At 41.0% G+C, this 13643-nt stretch overlaps 1 protein-coding gene across 5 annotated transcripts in view; it reads left to right on the top strand.

The window, feature by feature from the left end:
* The first annotated feature begins 11444 nt into the window (after positions 1–11444).
* NEK3 (NIMA related kinase 3) overlaps positions 11445–13643 on the top strand; it is a 30393-nt gene continuing 28194 nt past the window's right edge. For 2 of the 5 annotated variants that reach the window (XM_077158156.1, XM_077158155.1), the window contains exons 1-2: positions 11447–11556; positions 13424–13595. In XM_077158156.1, coding sequence (XP_077014271.1) covers positions 13479–13595 — 117 coding nt within the window. In that variant the 5' untranslated portion in view covers positions 11447–11556; positions 13424–13478. Of the gene's footprint in view, positions 11557–13423; positions 13596–13643 lie in introns of all 5 variants that reach the window. The other 3 variants (XM_077158152.1, XM_077158151.1, XM_077158153.1) reach the window with 2 other exon arrangements.

The raw sequence follows: 13643 nt of genomic DNA, 5'->3' as shown, positions 1-13643 counted from the left end.
AGAATCTTACTATATATAACTGATAGAGAACACCCTGAGGTCTATCAAACCTAAAGAACAAGAAACCTGTACTTTCCTTCATCTTTCAACTTCCTTTTGCGTTTCCTCCTGAAATCTTTTGAAATTTGAAATCCCCACCAAGGCAGCTGACCTAGATAGCCAATCAAGCCTCTACTTAGTTTGATTTGACCAAATACCAAAAAAAAAAAAAAAAAAAAAGCAAAAACACAACCCCCCACCAACGCACACACAAACGCAACCCTGTCTTAAACATGCCTCTATAAGATGGACAAACCCCTGTCCAATTAATAGGAGTCTAATTAACTTCCTTTTTATTTCTATACAAATCGCGCCATCCCTAAAATCTCAAAGCTGCTGATGTTTTCGCAAGTGACCCGGCTTCCTTGTTGCAGCAAAACTTTTGGCTTCCCAAATAAAGTGCTGTAATCTGCAAACTCAACTCCAATTTGTCTTATGACATAACTAGTAAACAAATATAAAACATTTGGTTGAAAAATTTTACTACTCATCTCAAGATGTCTGCCCCAACAGCCTTAAACTCTCTACAGACAACTTAATTTTCTATTTCATAGAGGAATTAAGGCTCACAAGATTCCTTTTTCTTCTCTAATATTATCTACACCCATATCCATCTTAGCTCCTTCCCCAGTCTCAGGAGCAAATCAGTCAGTCCAAGACTAATCCTTCTACTGGGCTCTAAAGTCATCCCTTCAATCTCAACCAGACCTTCCTTGCCCCTCAGTCTCTAGTATTTTCAACCTATCTATCCTTCCACAGGTGTGTCATTTTTCAACATTTACGTATACCTAAAAGTTCCCTGTTAATGAAATACTCTTATAACGTGCTTTCCCCCACCCATAGTTATCCTCCTCTCTCCTTGCCCTCCTAACCAACTTTCGTGAAAGTATCCTACGTTCCTTGACTCTTTCGACCACTCCACCTCAAACTTCTGCACTCTGGTTTCTCCCACATTGCACGTTGAAACTCTTCGCTTCAAGACTAGGCGAGTGACTTCCCGCCGGCCCTGGGCATGGTTGCCTTCCTTCTTCTTCTTTTTTTTTTTTTAGAAAACAAAACTTTTTATTTGGTCCTTCAGAGCCTGAGTCTGGAGGCCACCCTGGAGGAGCCGCTGTACAGGAACCGACAGTGATAAAATAGCCTCTGTGCGGGAGGAGCCAGTGTATTTACAGGGTTAAAAATATTCACAGCTCCAAGTAAAAGGATGAAACAGAAAGGAGGCCCAAAGGGTGGTGAAGTATTCCTCGAGATGTAAAAACCCCACGGGCCCAGGCGGGGACATGGGGCGGCGAGGACGCGGTGCGCCGAACTCAGGCAGCGGCAGAGCCGGACCGCAGCGCAGCGCGGGGCGCTCAGCATGGCTCGCCTGGTGATGGGTCTGCTGAGCTGTACCTTCTTCCTAGGAATAAATGTTCTGTATTCCTCTAGTGATGATGTGATTGGATTAACTCCAAATTTCAAACAAGAAGTTATTCAAAGTGAAAGTTTGTGGCTTGTAAAATTCCTCGCTCCATGGCGTGGCCATTGCCAAAGATTAACACCGGAATGGAAGAAAGTAGCAACTGCATTAAAAGATGTTGCAAAAGTCGGTGCAGCTGTGCAGATAAACATCAGTCCCTAGGTCAGTATGGCGTTCAGGGATTTCCTACCATCAAGATCTTTGGATTCAACCAAAACAGACCAGAAGGTTATGAGGGTGGCAGAACTGGGGAAACCATCACAGATGCCGCTCTGAGTGCAGTGCGGCAGCTGGTAAAGGATTGCCTCTGGAGATTGGAGGGTTTGGATATCCTGCCATGGCAGCCATTAATGTACATAAAATGAAATCTGCTCTTCTTAAAGGGTCTTTCAGCAAGTAAGGCATCAACGAATTTCTCAGGGAGCCCTCTTTGGGCATGGATCTACAGCACCTGTAGGAGGTGGGACTTTCTGTAAAATAAATATGCTAGAACTTATTTATATTGGGTCTACCACTTATTAGCTGTGGGACCTGGAGCAAATAACTTGATCTCTCTGTTGTTCAATGATAATAATTGTACTTACCTTTAAGATTGCTTTGAGGATTAAATGACAATAGCTAACATTTATTTAATTTGATTCTAAGCACTATATATGTATTAACTCAGAATAAAATCTAGTTCCTGGTAACTTGTATACATTGAATATAACAATAACATTTTAGTACTCCCAGTCATAAACCATTTGTGAAACTCCCCTGGCTGGGTATCCACAACAGTAGGCTGCAGAGAGAAGGGGGCCTGTTCTCATTATCCCCTCTTCCCTACCTTCTCAAGTCTATGCTTGCTGATGGAACCAAGGAAGGAGTCTCTTTCATGGCTGTCCACATTGGTGGGAAAGAAAAGAGTTGGGCACCTGATATTGACTTCTTCCTGAAGCTGTCTCAAAAAACAGGTGGCTAAAATCTGTACCCATTCGTCAACCCTCAGAAGCAGTCGTCCATAGAAGCTTAAGCTGCAGCAGCATTCTGGATAAAGGGATGCGTAGTAGTTTTGTTTTGGACTTTTTAACTGAAATCAGTCTTTTCTACTGAGTACAAAGAAATCAGTGCAGATGTGGCAAATGTTGACCATTTGTAACATTTATATAAAGGCAACAGATTAAAAAGCCACTGAAATATGCTTACTATTTGTCCTAAATACTAATTTAAGTTAGATTTCATTTAAAATCTAGACCCCTATTTGGATAAAACCTAGTTTTAAAAGGATTAAAAATTTAATGCCATGATTAGGCTATATAAGTATAGATTTCTATAAAATGGTAATTATTCAACATTTTATTATAATGTCAAATAAATTCCTTGTTATATTTGACTTCTCATTGACCAATGGTTGTTTTCATGGAAAATGACTTCTTTATGTCCCCAATTTCCACTGAACTCTATTATAAGAAAACTATTTACCTGGAAAGTTAAATCTTTTAGATTACTAAAAACAGACATACTCCCACAAATGAAATCAAATTTTTACCATGTTCCATTTCAAGGCAGTGAGGCTCCTTACTTCAATAAAGGCCACTTTTAATCAGTAGCTAATGCACTGGTGAATGAGGTGGACAGACATATAGCACTGTTTGCTGAGTAGATATTTACACTATGATCTCTTGGATCAGATACATCTCTGGAGTATGGTTAGAAATTGGTTGTGTGCATAAATCAGCTTCCTAAAACGAAGGATAGATCACTAGTTCTTAAGCTTTTAGTACCCTCTAGGCAGTCTCTTCTGGAATCCTTTAACCGTTTAGCATTGGATTAGAGGATTCCAGAAACTACCAACTTTAAATTATGAGCTTATCTTATATTTGAAATGGTGTGTACTATCTGTACATTGTACATTAGAAATAGTGTGTAAGATTTGTATAATTGCAAAGTGGCATGTCAAGCTCTAAAAACAACTGATACCCACTTAAATATGTAACTGGAAAGAACTTCCCTACTTTTAAATTATCAACAAATTATTTAAATGGGCAGTCAGTTTTTAAATAAACTTTTTTAGAACAATCTGTTTTACAGTGCTTACAATAAGACAACAGGATAAATAACTTCATAATTTTTTTACCTTTTTTCCCCCAACAGCTTTATTGAGATAAAATTCACCCTGTAAAGGTGTACAATTCAGTGATTTTCAGTATAATCACAGAGTGTACAATCACCACCACTATCTAAGAGCTTTTTTATCACCCCTGAAATGAACCCTATACTCATTCACAACCAATCCCTATTCTCCCTTCCCTCCAGGCCTGGGCAACCACAAATCTACTCTCTGTATCTACAGATTTGCCTATTCTGGGCATTTCATATAATAGAATTATAAAATATGTGGGCTTGGGACTTCTGAGAAGATGGCGGAAGAGTGAGTTGCAGGGCTCACTTCTCTTTCACAAACAGCGAGTGGACAGGCAGAAACCATCTGAAACAACTGTTGTGCGGCACCAGCGACCGGGAGAGTACTGCCCAGCACCCAAGGAAGAGAGGGAATGAACAGACTGAGAAACTATGGTGAAAACTCAAGAGTAACTCTCTTGGTTGGGGCTCCTGGTCCTCATCCCCCACCCTTGAGGTAAGCAGTTATAGGTCAGCTGTTTCTGCCTGGCCGGCTGCTGTGGACCGAGAGGGCCATGGAGGTCCTCCTTCCTGAGAAGAGAGTAGGGCATGGCCCAGACCTGACCCAGCTATTGGCTGGTGAATTTAGACCTCTGGGTTCCACTCCTTTCGTCCACCCAGGACAGGTGCTGCCCCGTCATTGTTTCAACCTGCCAGGCAGAGCCACCCGGGGGCTAAATATATCCTGCCTTCTTAAGGCTGGGGGAATAGGTTGCTGAAGAACACCATCTGCTGGGCAGGCCAGGAAACAGCAGCATCGCAGAGACTAAAAAAGAAAAAGCCTTTTTGTTGTCTTTCCTAACCCTCTCCATAGGGCTCTTTGGAACAGATCAGCAGCCCCAGAGTGGGCCCCTGGCCCTGTTTTGGCTGAGAAATACTGATGAACCAAGTGGCAAAGAAGAACCTATTCAAACCCAACCCACAAGAAAATCCTGTTTACGAGAGTGAAACTAATCTTCAGAATAATATCACCAAGATAATCAGAACGCCAGATATCAGCAAAAATTACATACCATACCAAGACACAGGGAGATATGGCCCAAATTTAAAAGTCAGAGGAGATAGAGAACTTGGAACAACTAATCAAATATGTTCAAGCAAATCTCCTAAATAAATTCAAGGAGATGAATGAAAATATGACTAAAGAGATTGTATTAGTTAGGGTTCTCTAGAGAAAGAGAATCAACAGGGAACACTTGCAAATATAAAATTTATGAAAGTGTCTCACGTGACCGTAGGAATGCAGAGTCCAAAATCCACAGGGCAGGCTGCGAAGCCGATGACTCCAATGGATGGCCTGGATGAGCTCCACAGGAGAGGCTCACCAGCCAAAGCAGGAATGGAACCTGTCTCCTCTGAGTCCTCCTTAAAAGGCTTCCCATGATTGGATTTAGCATCACTAATTGCAGAAGACACTCCCCTTTGGCTGATTACAAATGGAATCAGCTGTGGATGTAGCTGACGTGATCATGACCTAATCCTATGAAATGTCCTCATTGCAACAGACAGGCCAGCGCTTGCCCAATCAGATGAACAGGTACCACAACTCGGCCAAGTTGACACCTGTCCCTAACCATGACAGAGATATATAGGATATTAAGAAGACTTTGGGCTGAGCATAAAGAAGAATCTGAAAGTATGAAAAGAAACATAACTTATGAGAATGAAAGGCATGAAAAAGATTAAAAATAACTAGACATATAGACTAGCAGATTTGGACAGGCAGAAGAAAGAATCAGAAAGCTAGCAGAAAAAGCATTCACTCTCACAGACAGAAGTACAGCTATCAAAAAGAATGGAAAAATTGAGCAGAGTCTCAGGAAATTGAATAATAGCATCAAGCATGCAAACGCATGTGTGATGATGGCCCAGAAGGAGAAAAGAAAGGAAGGAGAAAGAATATTTGAGGAAATAGTGGCAAAAACTTTCTAACTCCTATGAAAAACATTAATATACATAACTGAGCAGCACAACAAATTCCAAACAGAATAAATCTGAATAGACCTATTCCAAGATAAATACTATATACACACTGTCAACTGCCAAAGACAAAGAGAGAATTCTGAAAGCAGCAAAAGTGGTCCATCACATGCAACAGATGCTCAATAAGACTAAGTCCCGATTTCTTGTCAGAAACCATGGAGACAAGGAGGTAGTGATATGATATTTTTAAGATACTGAAAGAGAAAAACTACCAGCCAAGAATTTTTTTCTAGCAAAACTGTCCTTCAAAAGTGAGGGAGACTTTGAAATATCCACAGATAAACAGAAGCTGAGAGAATTCGTAAACAAGGGACCTGCCCTACAAGAAATACAAAAGAAAAGACAGGAGAGGGAGGCTTGAGGACCTCGTAGAAATAAAGATAATCAATAAGGGTATCTAAACAGGTAAAAAGAAAGAAAAAAACAAGATAGGACATATAAAAGCCAAAGGATAAAATGGTTGAAGGAAGTGATGCCTTTACAGTAATAACATTGAATATTAATGGAATAAACTCCCAATCCAAAGACACAGATTGGCAGTGTGGATAAAAAAATGCAATCCATCTATATATCATCTTTAAGAGACTCACTTTAGACCCAAGGATACAAATAGGTTGAAAGTGAAAGGCTGGAAAAAGATATTCCATGCAACTAGTAACCAAGAAAGAACTGGGGTAGCTACACTAAAATAGGGTAAAATAGACTTTAAATGGAAAAATTTTATAAGAGACAAAGAAGAACACTATATATTAATAAAAGCAATCCACCAAGAAGAAATAACAATCATAAATATGTATTTTCAGGGTGGCCTGGAAATACAAATACTGGGAAAACTGAAGTGAGTAATAGATGTCTCCTCAATAATAGTTGGAGACTTCAATATACCACTCTCTCCAATAGATAGAACATCTAGAAAGAGGGTCAATAAGGAAATGAGAACTTTAATAATATGATAAATGAACTAGACCTAACAGACATATACAGAACATTGCACCCCAAAACAGCAAGATACACATTTTTCTCAAGGACTCATGGAACAATCTCTAGGATAGACCATAAGCTGGGGCATAAAACATGTCTTAATAAATTTAAAAAGACTGAAATTATACAAAGCACCTTTTCTGATCATAAAGGAATGAAGCTTGTTCTAGTTTGTTAGCCACCAGAATGTGATATACCAGAAACAGAATGGCTTTTAGAAAGGGGAATTTATTAAGTTACAAGTGTACATGTTCTAAGGCTGTGAAAATATCCAAGGCTATAGCAAGGCTATAGAAATGTCCAATCTAAGGCATCCAGGGAAAGATACCTTGGTTCAAGAAGGCCAATGACGTTCAAGATTTCTCTCTCAGCTGGAATGGCTGCATGGTGAACATGGTGACATCTGCTAGCTTTCTCTCCAGGCTTCTTGTTTCATGAAACTCCCCCAGGGGTGTTTTCCTTCTTCATCTCCAAAGGTCTCTGGCTGCATGGGCTCTTGTGGCTCTCGTGACTCTGAAGCTTTTTCCAAAGTGTTTCCTCTTTTAAAAGATTCCAGTAAACTAATCAAGACCCATCTGGAATGGGTGGAGTCACAGTCCCTCAATCAAAGGTTAATACTTAACCATAATTGGGCACGTCACATCTCTGTGGAGGTAATCTAATCAAGCTTCCAACCTATAATACTGAATAGGGATTAAAAGAAAAAGCTACTTCTACAAGATGGATCAGGATTAAAACATGGCTTTTCTAGAGTGCATAATCCTTTTAAATCAGCACAAAGTTAAAATCAATAACAGTAGGAGACTTTGAAAATTCACAAATATATGGGGGTTAAACAATACACTTTTAAAGAATCAGTGGGTCAAAGAAGGATTTGCAAGAGAAATCAGTAAATATCTTGAGATGAATGAAAATGAGAACATAACATATCAAAACTTATGGGATGTAAGGAAGGCAGTGCTGAGAGGGAAATTTATAGCCCTAAATGCCTACATTAAAAAGGAAGAAAGAACTCAAGTCAAAGACCTAACTGCCTACCTGAAGGAACTAGAAAAAGAACAGCAAACTAATTCCAAAGCAGGCAGAAGGGAATAAATAACAAAGATCAGAGCAAAAATAAATGAAATTGAGAACAACAACAAAAAACAATAGAGAGAATCAACAAAACCAAGAATTGTTTCTTTGAGAAGATTAATAAAATTGACAAACCCTTTGCTAGACTGACAATGAAAAAAGTGAGAAGATGCAAATAAAATCAGAAATAAGGGGGAGGGGACATAACTACTGACCACGCAGAAATAAGAACAATCATATGAGAACACTATTAAGACCTGTATGCCAACAAATTAGACAAATTAGATGAAATGGACAATTTCCAAGAAACACATGAACAACCTACAGTGACTATAGAAATACAGAAGACCTCAACAGACCAATCATAAGCAGAGATTTAATCAGTCATTGAAAACCTACCAACAATGAAAAACCCTGTACCAGATAACGTCACAGGTGAATTCTACCAATCATTCCAAGAAGAACAAATGACAATCCTGCTCAAACTCTTCCACAAAATTGAAGAGGAGGGAACATTACCTAACTCATTCTATGATGCCATAGATAAAACTATGATAAAACTATGAATAATAGAGCCAGATAAAGATACTAAAAGACAATAAAATTACAGATCAATTTCTCTAATGAAAATACATGCAAAAACTCAAGAAAATACTTGCAAATCAAATCTAATAACACATTAAAAGAATAATACAACATGACCAAGTGAGTTTTATCCCAGGTATGTAGGGGTGATTCAACACAAGAAAATCAATTAATGTAATTCACAATCAAAGGGAGAAAACCACATGACCATCCCAATTGATGCAGAAAAGGCATTTGACAAAATCCAGCATCTTTTCTTGATAAAAGCCATTAAATTGTTAGAGAAACCATGTAAAATGCAAATATTTCTTTGGGAAGGCTTTTGCATCAGTACTGTTTAAGAGTGATTGCAATCGTTAGCTTTTAATGATTTAATGGCTTGCTCTAGTAACAATAATTGCTTATGATATGCCAGACACAATCCTACATTTTTTTGTATTATCTTTCCTCCTCACTAAACAACAATAGAGGTAGGAAATATTAATATCCCACATTACAGAAGGCATTGTGGGCACAGAAAGGCTATCTAACATTTCAGATGGTTGGTAAGTAGTGGAGACATGATTCAAGTCCAACAAGTGTCCTCCAGAGTCCCTGGTCTTAACACTATGGGATAATCGCATATTAACTCTGACTTTGCTATAGGTCAGAACTTACAAACACATCCAGACATTGTTCTAAACACTATATATAAAATACATAGTATGTATACACTATATGGTATATATATATATAATATATATAAAATCATAATTTAATCCTCAAACTAATCCTGTGAGGTAGGTCCATGGTTTTAAATAGAGAGGTTTAGCTACTTGCTATATTAATTTCCTATGGCTACTGTAACAAATTATCACAAACTCAGTGGCTTAACAGAACATAAATGTATTATTTGACAGTCCTGGTGGTCAGAAATACAAAATAGAAAATGAATAAAGTGACTTGTAAATCCTCCCAAAGTGGGGATCACCTAGAAGACACCAGCTAAGATCAGGAGGCATGGGGCAGACCAGTCCTGCAGTCCATAGGCTCTGCCCTGCGGGCCTCACCCCGAATGGCTCCCAATTTGTGGGCACCTGTGCTGCGCCCTGAGGCCCAGGGGCTGAGTTCCTCCTTGTGAAGGCTTTAAGGAGGAATCTGCGGTCTGCCCTTTTTAGTTTCATGGGCTACTCAAGCAAATACCATAAAATGGGTCAGGTTAAACAATGGGGATTAATTTGCTGATGGTTTTGAAGCTAAAAGAAGTCCAATTCGAGGTGTCAGCAAGGCAATGCTCTCTCCCTGAAGCGTGTGTGGTCTTCTAGGGCTGGGGGTGGGGGGTAATCTTTGGTCCTTGGCTCCTCTGTTTCATGGCTCCTCTGTTTCATGGTTCCTCTGTTTCATGGCTCCTCCGTCCCATGGCTCCTCCATCCCATGGCTCCTCCATCTCATGGCTCCTCCGTCTCATGGCTGCCTCTTCTGGCCTCACCCATCTCGTCCAGTTCATTCACTTTCAGCTCTGGCTGCTGCCTCTGACTTTCTCTCTTTCTGTCTGAATTTCATTTTGCTTATAAAGGATTCCAGTGATATCCTGAGTAAGGTGGGTCACACTTTAGCTGAAGTAACCTCATCAAAAGGTCCTACTTAAAACAGGTCCAAACCCACAAGAATGGATTAGATTTAGCAACATGGCCAAAATCAATTTTAGAACATTTTTATTGCTGAAAAAAAGAAAAGAAAGCAAAAGAAAAGCCAAAGTTGTGATGAAATCACAACTAGGTGATACTGTGAGACAGTGACTGTATGCTTTTGATGGTTGTGTAGTGTGTGAATATATCTCAATAAAATTGCATTTAAAAATACGATGTCTTACAAAAAAAAAATTTAAGAACATATTTTTCTGTGAGACATACAGCTTCACCCCCATACCAGCCTGTTCCAGCTTCTTAAGATCATCTGCATTCCTTGGCCTGTGGCCCCTTCCTCCATCTGAAAAGCCAGCAGTGAAGTTCCTTCAAATCCCTCTGAGTCTGACCTCATCTTCTGTCTCTCTCTCCCACTTTAAAAGCGTATTGTGTAGCAGATTATCTGGAGAATAATTAACAGTGCTAAATGGTGTGTGAATGTGGAGGAAGGGAAAAGTTGGAAGTTAAAGTATGGGAGTGTATAACAGTGAATCTGGTGGTGCACAATGTCTGTGATTAACTGTACAAATGTGAAAAAGAACTCTCATGAGCTAGAACCAATATAACACACTTTTACAAGGAGTTAACAATAGAGGGGTATATTGGAAGAAATGTACCTATTCCAAACTATGGACTATAATTAACTAATATTTTAATGCTCTTTCATTAACAATAACAAACATACCACTATGGGTCAGTAATGGAGGGTGGGGTGGGAATAAGAGGCATGGGAAGATTTGGGTTTTTCTTTTGATTTTTGTTTCTTTTCTGGAGTAACGAAAATGTTCTGAAATTGATCATGGGTTTATAAGCACAATTACGTGATGATACGGTGAGCTAGTGATTATATAACCTCGGATGGTTTTAGGGCGTGTGACTACATCTCGGTAAAATCGCATTAAAAAAAAAAAAAAGACCCCTGTAGTTACATTGGGCCCACCGGGATCATGCCTTTATTTTTGGTCAGCGATTGATCAACAACTTTAATTTCCCTTTGCCTGCCATGTAACCCGACACATCCAGAAGTTCCAGGGAGTGGTAGGACGCGGATGCTCCGCCTTCCACACCCGCCCACGGCACACAGCCAGGAGGTGCAGCATTGAGTGCAGTCCTCGGAAGCGTCGTCTACACCGGCTGTCAGTTTAAACGGGATACAAACTCATGTCGTCTACACCGGCTGTCAGCTTAAACGGGATACAGACTCACGCTTCTGGGAATGGTGGGCGAGCACATCCCCTCAGAATTGTTGGCATCCTTCTAAAGCGTTAAAAGACGTCCTTCGTAGGCCCGGCCACCCGGCGAACAGCGCCTCCCGCCAGACCGCGGCGGGCTTCCTTGGCGGATAACCAGAGAGACGACCGCGGCGGCGGGGGCCCGGAAGCGCGCGGGGCTCGCGGCGGAAGCGCTGGCGCGGAGGTTGAGCGGTCCCTGCCCGGGCGGCGAGGGGCTCGGGCCGGCTCCGGAGGGTTGCGGCGTGGGGGCCAGGGAGCCCGGCGGCGCCGCCGTGCGGTGGGGTCCCTCGGAATCTCCGCGGCCCGAGCGGCCTGCGGCGCGCGACTCCCGCCGCAGCCCTTGGCAGGTTGGGGACCCGCTGTAGGTGAGGCCGTCCAGGTGAGACCCGCGGGGCAGAGCGGTTCCCAGGTGCGAGGGTGTGGCAGCGGGTGGACCGCAGGCTTCTAACCCTAGCTGGGGAATTTACAGGTCACTTCATTAGTGTTTTCACTGGTGAAGGTAACTGGTACACTTTTCCCAAGTTCGGCACCTATCCAGTCTTAATGATTCTATGGACGCAGTATTGAGTAACAGGGCAAACTTGGGCAGAAAGGACCAAATGTGGTTATTAGCTAAGGATAGTCTGTGGTTGCTTTTGTGTCTCAGTTACTGTCCCAGAGATAGAATAAAGGCCCGGGGGTGAGAATAAAATATTGGAAAATTTGGACTCCTTGATAAATCATGTTAATACCAGAGGCCAGTTAGAATAAAGAGGGAAAGGACTTTTTTTTTTTTCCGAGCTGTCTAAATATACTGAAATACTGACCGTTCTTGGAAAGAACTGTTTTTGAGGACAAGGTATCAGGTTTGGTTATATGGATAAATTATTTCTAGGGTTTCCTGGTAATTCTGTGATAAACAGGAATACAAACTGGAAGCTAAATGGTTACCGACATTATATTTTGGGTTTTGGTTTGCGTTTTTGCTTTACTTGCTGTGCTGTGCTGGTAATTCTTTGTGGTGTGATTTTTTTTTTTTTTTTAATAAAACACTAAAGTAACTTTCTGAAAGTCAAATATATTCATCTCAGGTTCTTTTCTTGTAATTAAAGAAAAACTGCATCACATTTCTAAAGTTTTAACAATAATAACTTCCGTTTTTCAGGCCTCCTATATGCCAAGCACAATATTAAAAACTTTATATCCATTCTCTCCTATGTATGAAGCAATCCACCTTCCCCTCCATCCTGGAAAAAGACATAGGGAGAATGAAGTTCAAAGACTCCTACTGCTATCTCTTCTTAGTTCCAGGCATTTTCAACTCAATATGTCCAAAAAGAATGCATCTCCCTCTTCTCTATGCCTTGCCCCACCCCCATTATATTCCAGTTTCCCCCCAAAATCAAACGTACAGAAAACCAAACACAGCTCTTTCACCTTTCCTCTTTCGGGGAATGGTATCACCGTTCACCAGGTTTAAACCAGAAAGAACCTTGCCTCCTTCACCCTACTTGCCCCCCATAAGTCTATCACCACCAAAACTCTTGTCACTTCTTTCCAATTTTCTTCATTCTGTTTCCACCATCCTATTCCATTCCATTATTTTTTTTTTCCCTGCCCTTTCAGTCATTAGAGCCTCCTAACTAGCCCCACTGCCCCCTCCTCCATTTGGTCCGTTCAGTCTGCAGCCAGAGTAAATGGCTTTTCTTACATACAAATATAAGATATGCAATAATAACTCTTGTTCAAAACCCTTTGGAGACATCTCTTTAATTACCCTGAGTATCAAATCCAGCAACCTAAAGGTACCCTACAGTTGCCTTCACATAAATCCCTCTCTGCGTTACCAGCCTGGTACAGTCTTGACAATTGCTTGAACTGGACACAGTCTCTTTTTCTGTCAGATACGGGATTCCCTCTGCCTTTACTCTTTTTCCCTCTTCTTTGACTAGCCAACTTCCATTCCTCCTTCAGGCTTTAGCTTAAATGTCCTTTTCCCAACTCCTCTGGACATTTCTGCTGCATACCATCATAATTTTCCATTTGCCGAGGCCTGGTCTCCCTTGCATTGTGCCTCTGGGATGGCAGGAGCCAGGAGAGATTTGTTCAGGATTATAATGTCTGGAGCAGAGTTGGTGCCCAGGGTCTCTGTTGAAGGAATAAAGGAATGAATTGCTTTTATCCTAAAATGGTAAATTAAAGCTAGTTTAATTAACTTTGCTTTGAAAAGGAATTTTATTCTCAAATGTTTCTGTTTTTGGCCGTAGTTTGGTTGAGCCGGTGGTGATCCCGGGGGTGGAGGCCGGGTGTGGACGCCCCAGCATGGACGACTACAGGACCCTGCGCGTCATTGGGGAAGGCTCCTTTGGCAGAGTACTGTTGGTTGAGCAGCAAAGCAGTAATCGGATGTTTGCCATGAAGGAGTTAAGGCTTCCCAAGGTCACTGCTAAAGAAATTAGTTCATGTTGAAAGTGTACATTCAATTTG

Source organism: Tamandua tetradactyla, chromosome 4, assembly GCF_023851605.1.
Source record: "Tamandua tetradactyla isolate mTamTet1 chromosome 4, mTamTet1.pri, whole genome shotgun sequence".
NCBI classification, from domain to species: domain Eukaryota; kingdom Metazoa; phylum Chordata; class Mammalia; order Pilosa; family Myrmecophagidae; genus Tamandua; species Tamandua tetradactyla.
The sequence above is the reverse complement of the archived record's forward strand: the minus strand, read 5'-3'. Positions and strand labels throughout refer to the sequence as shown.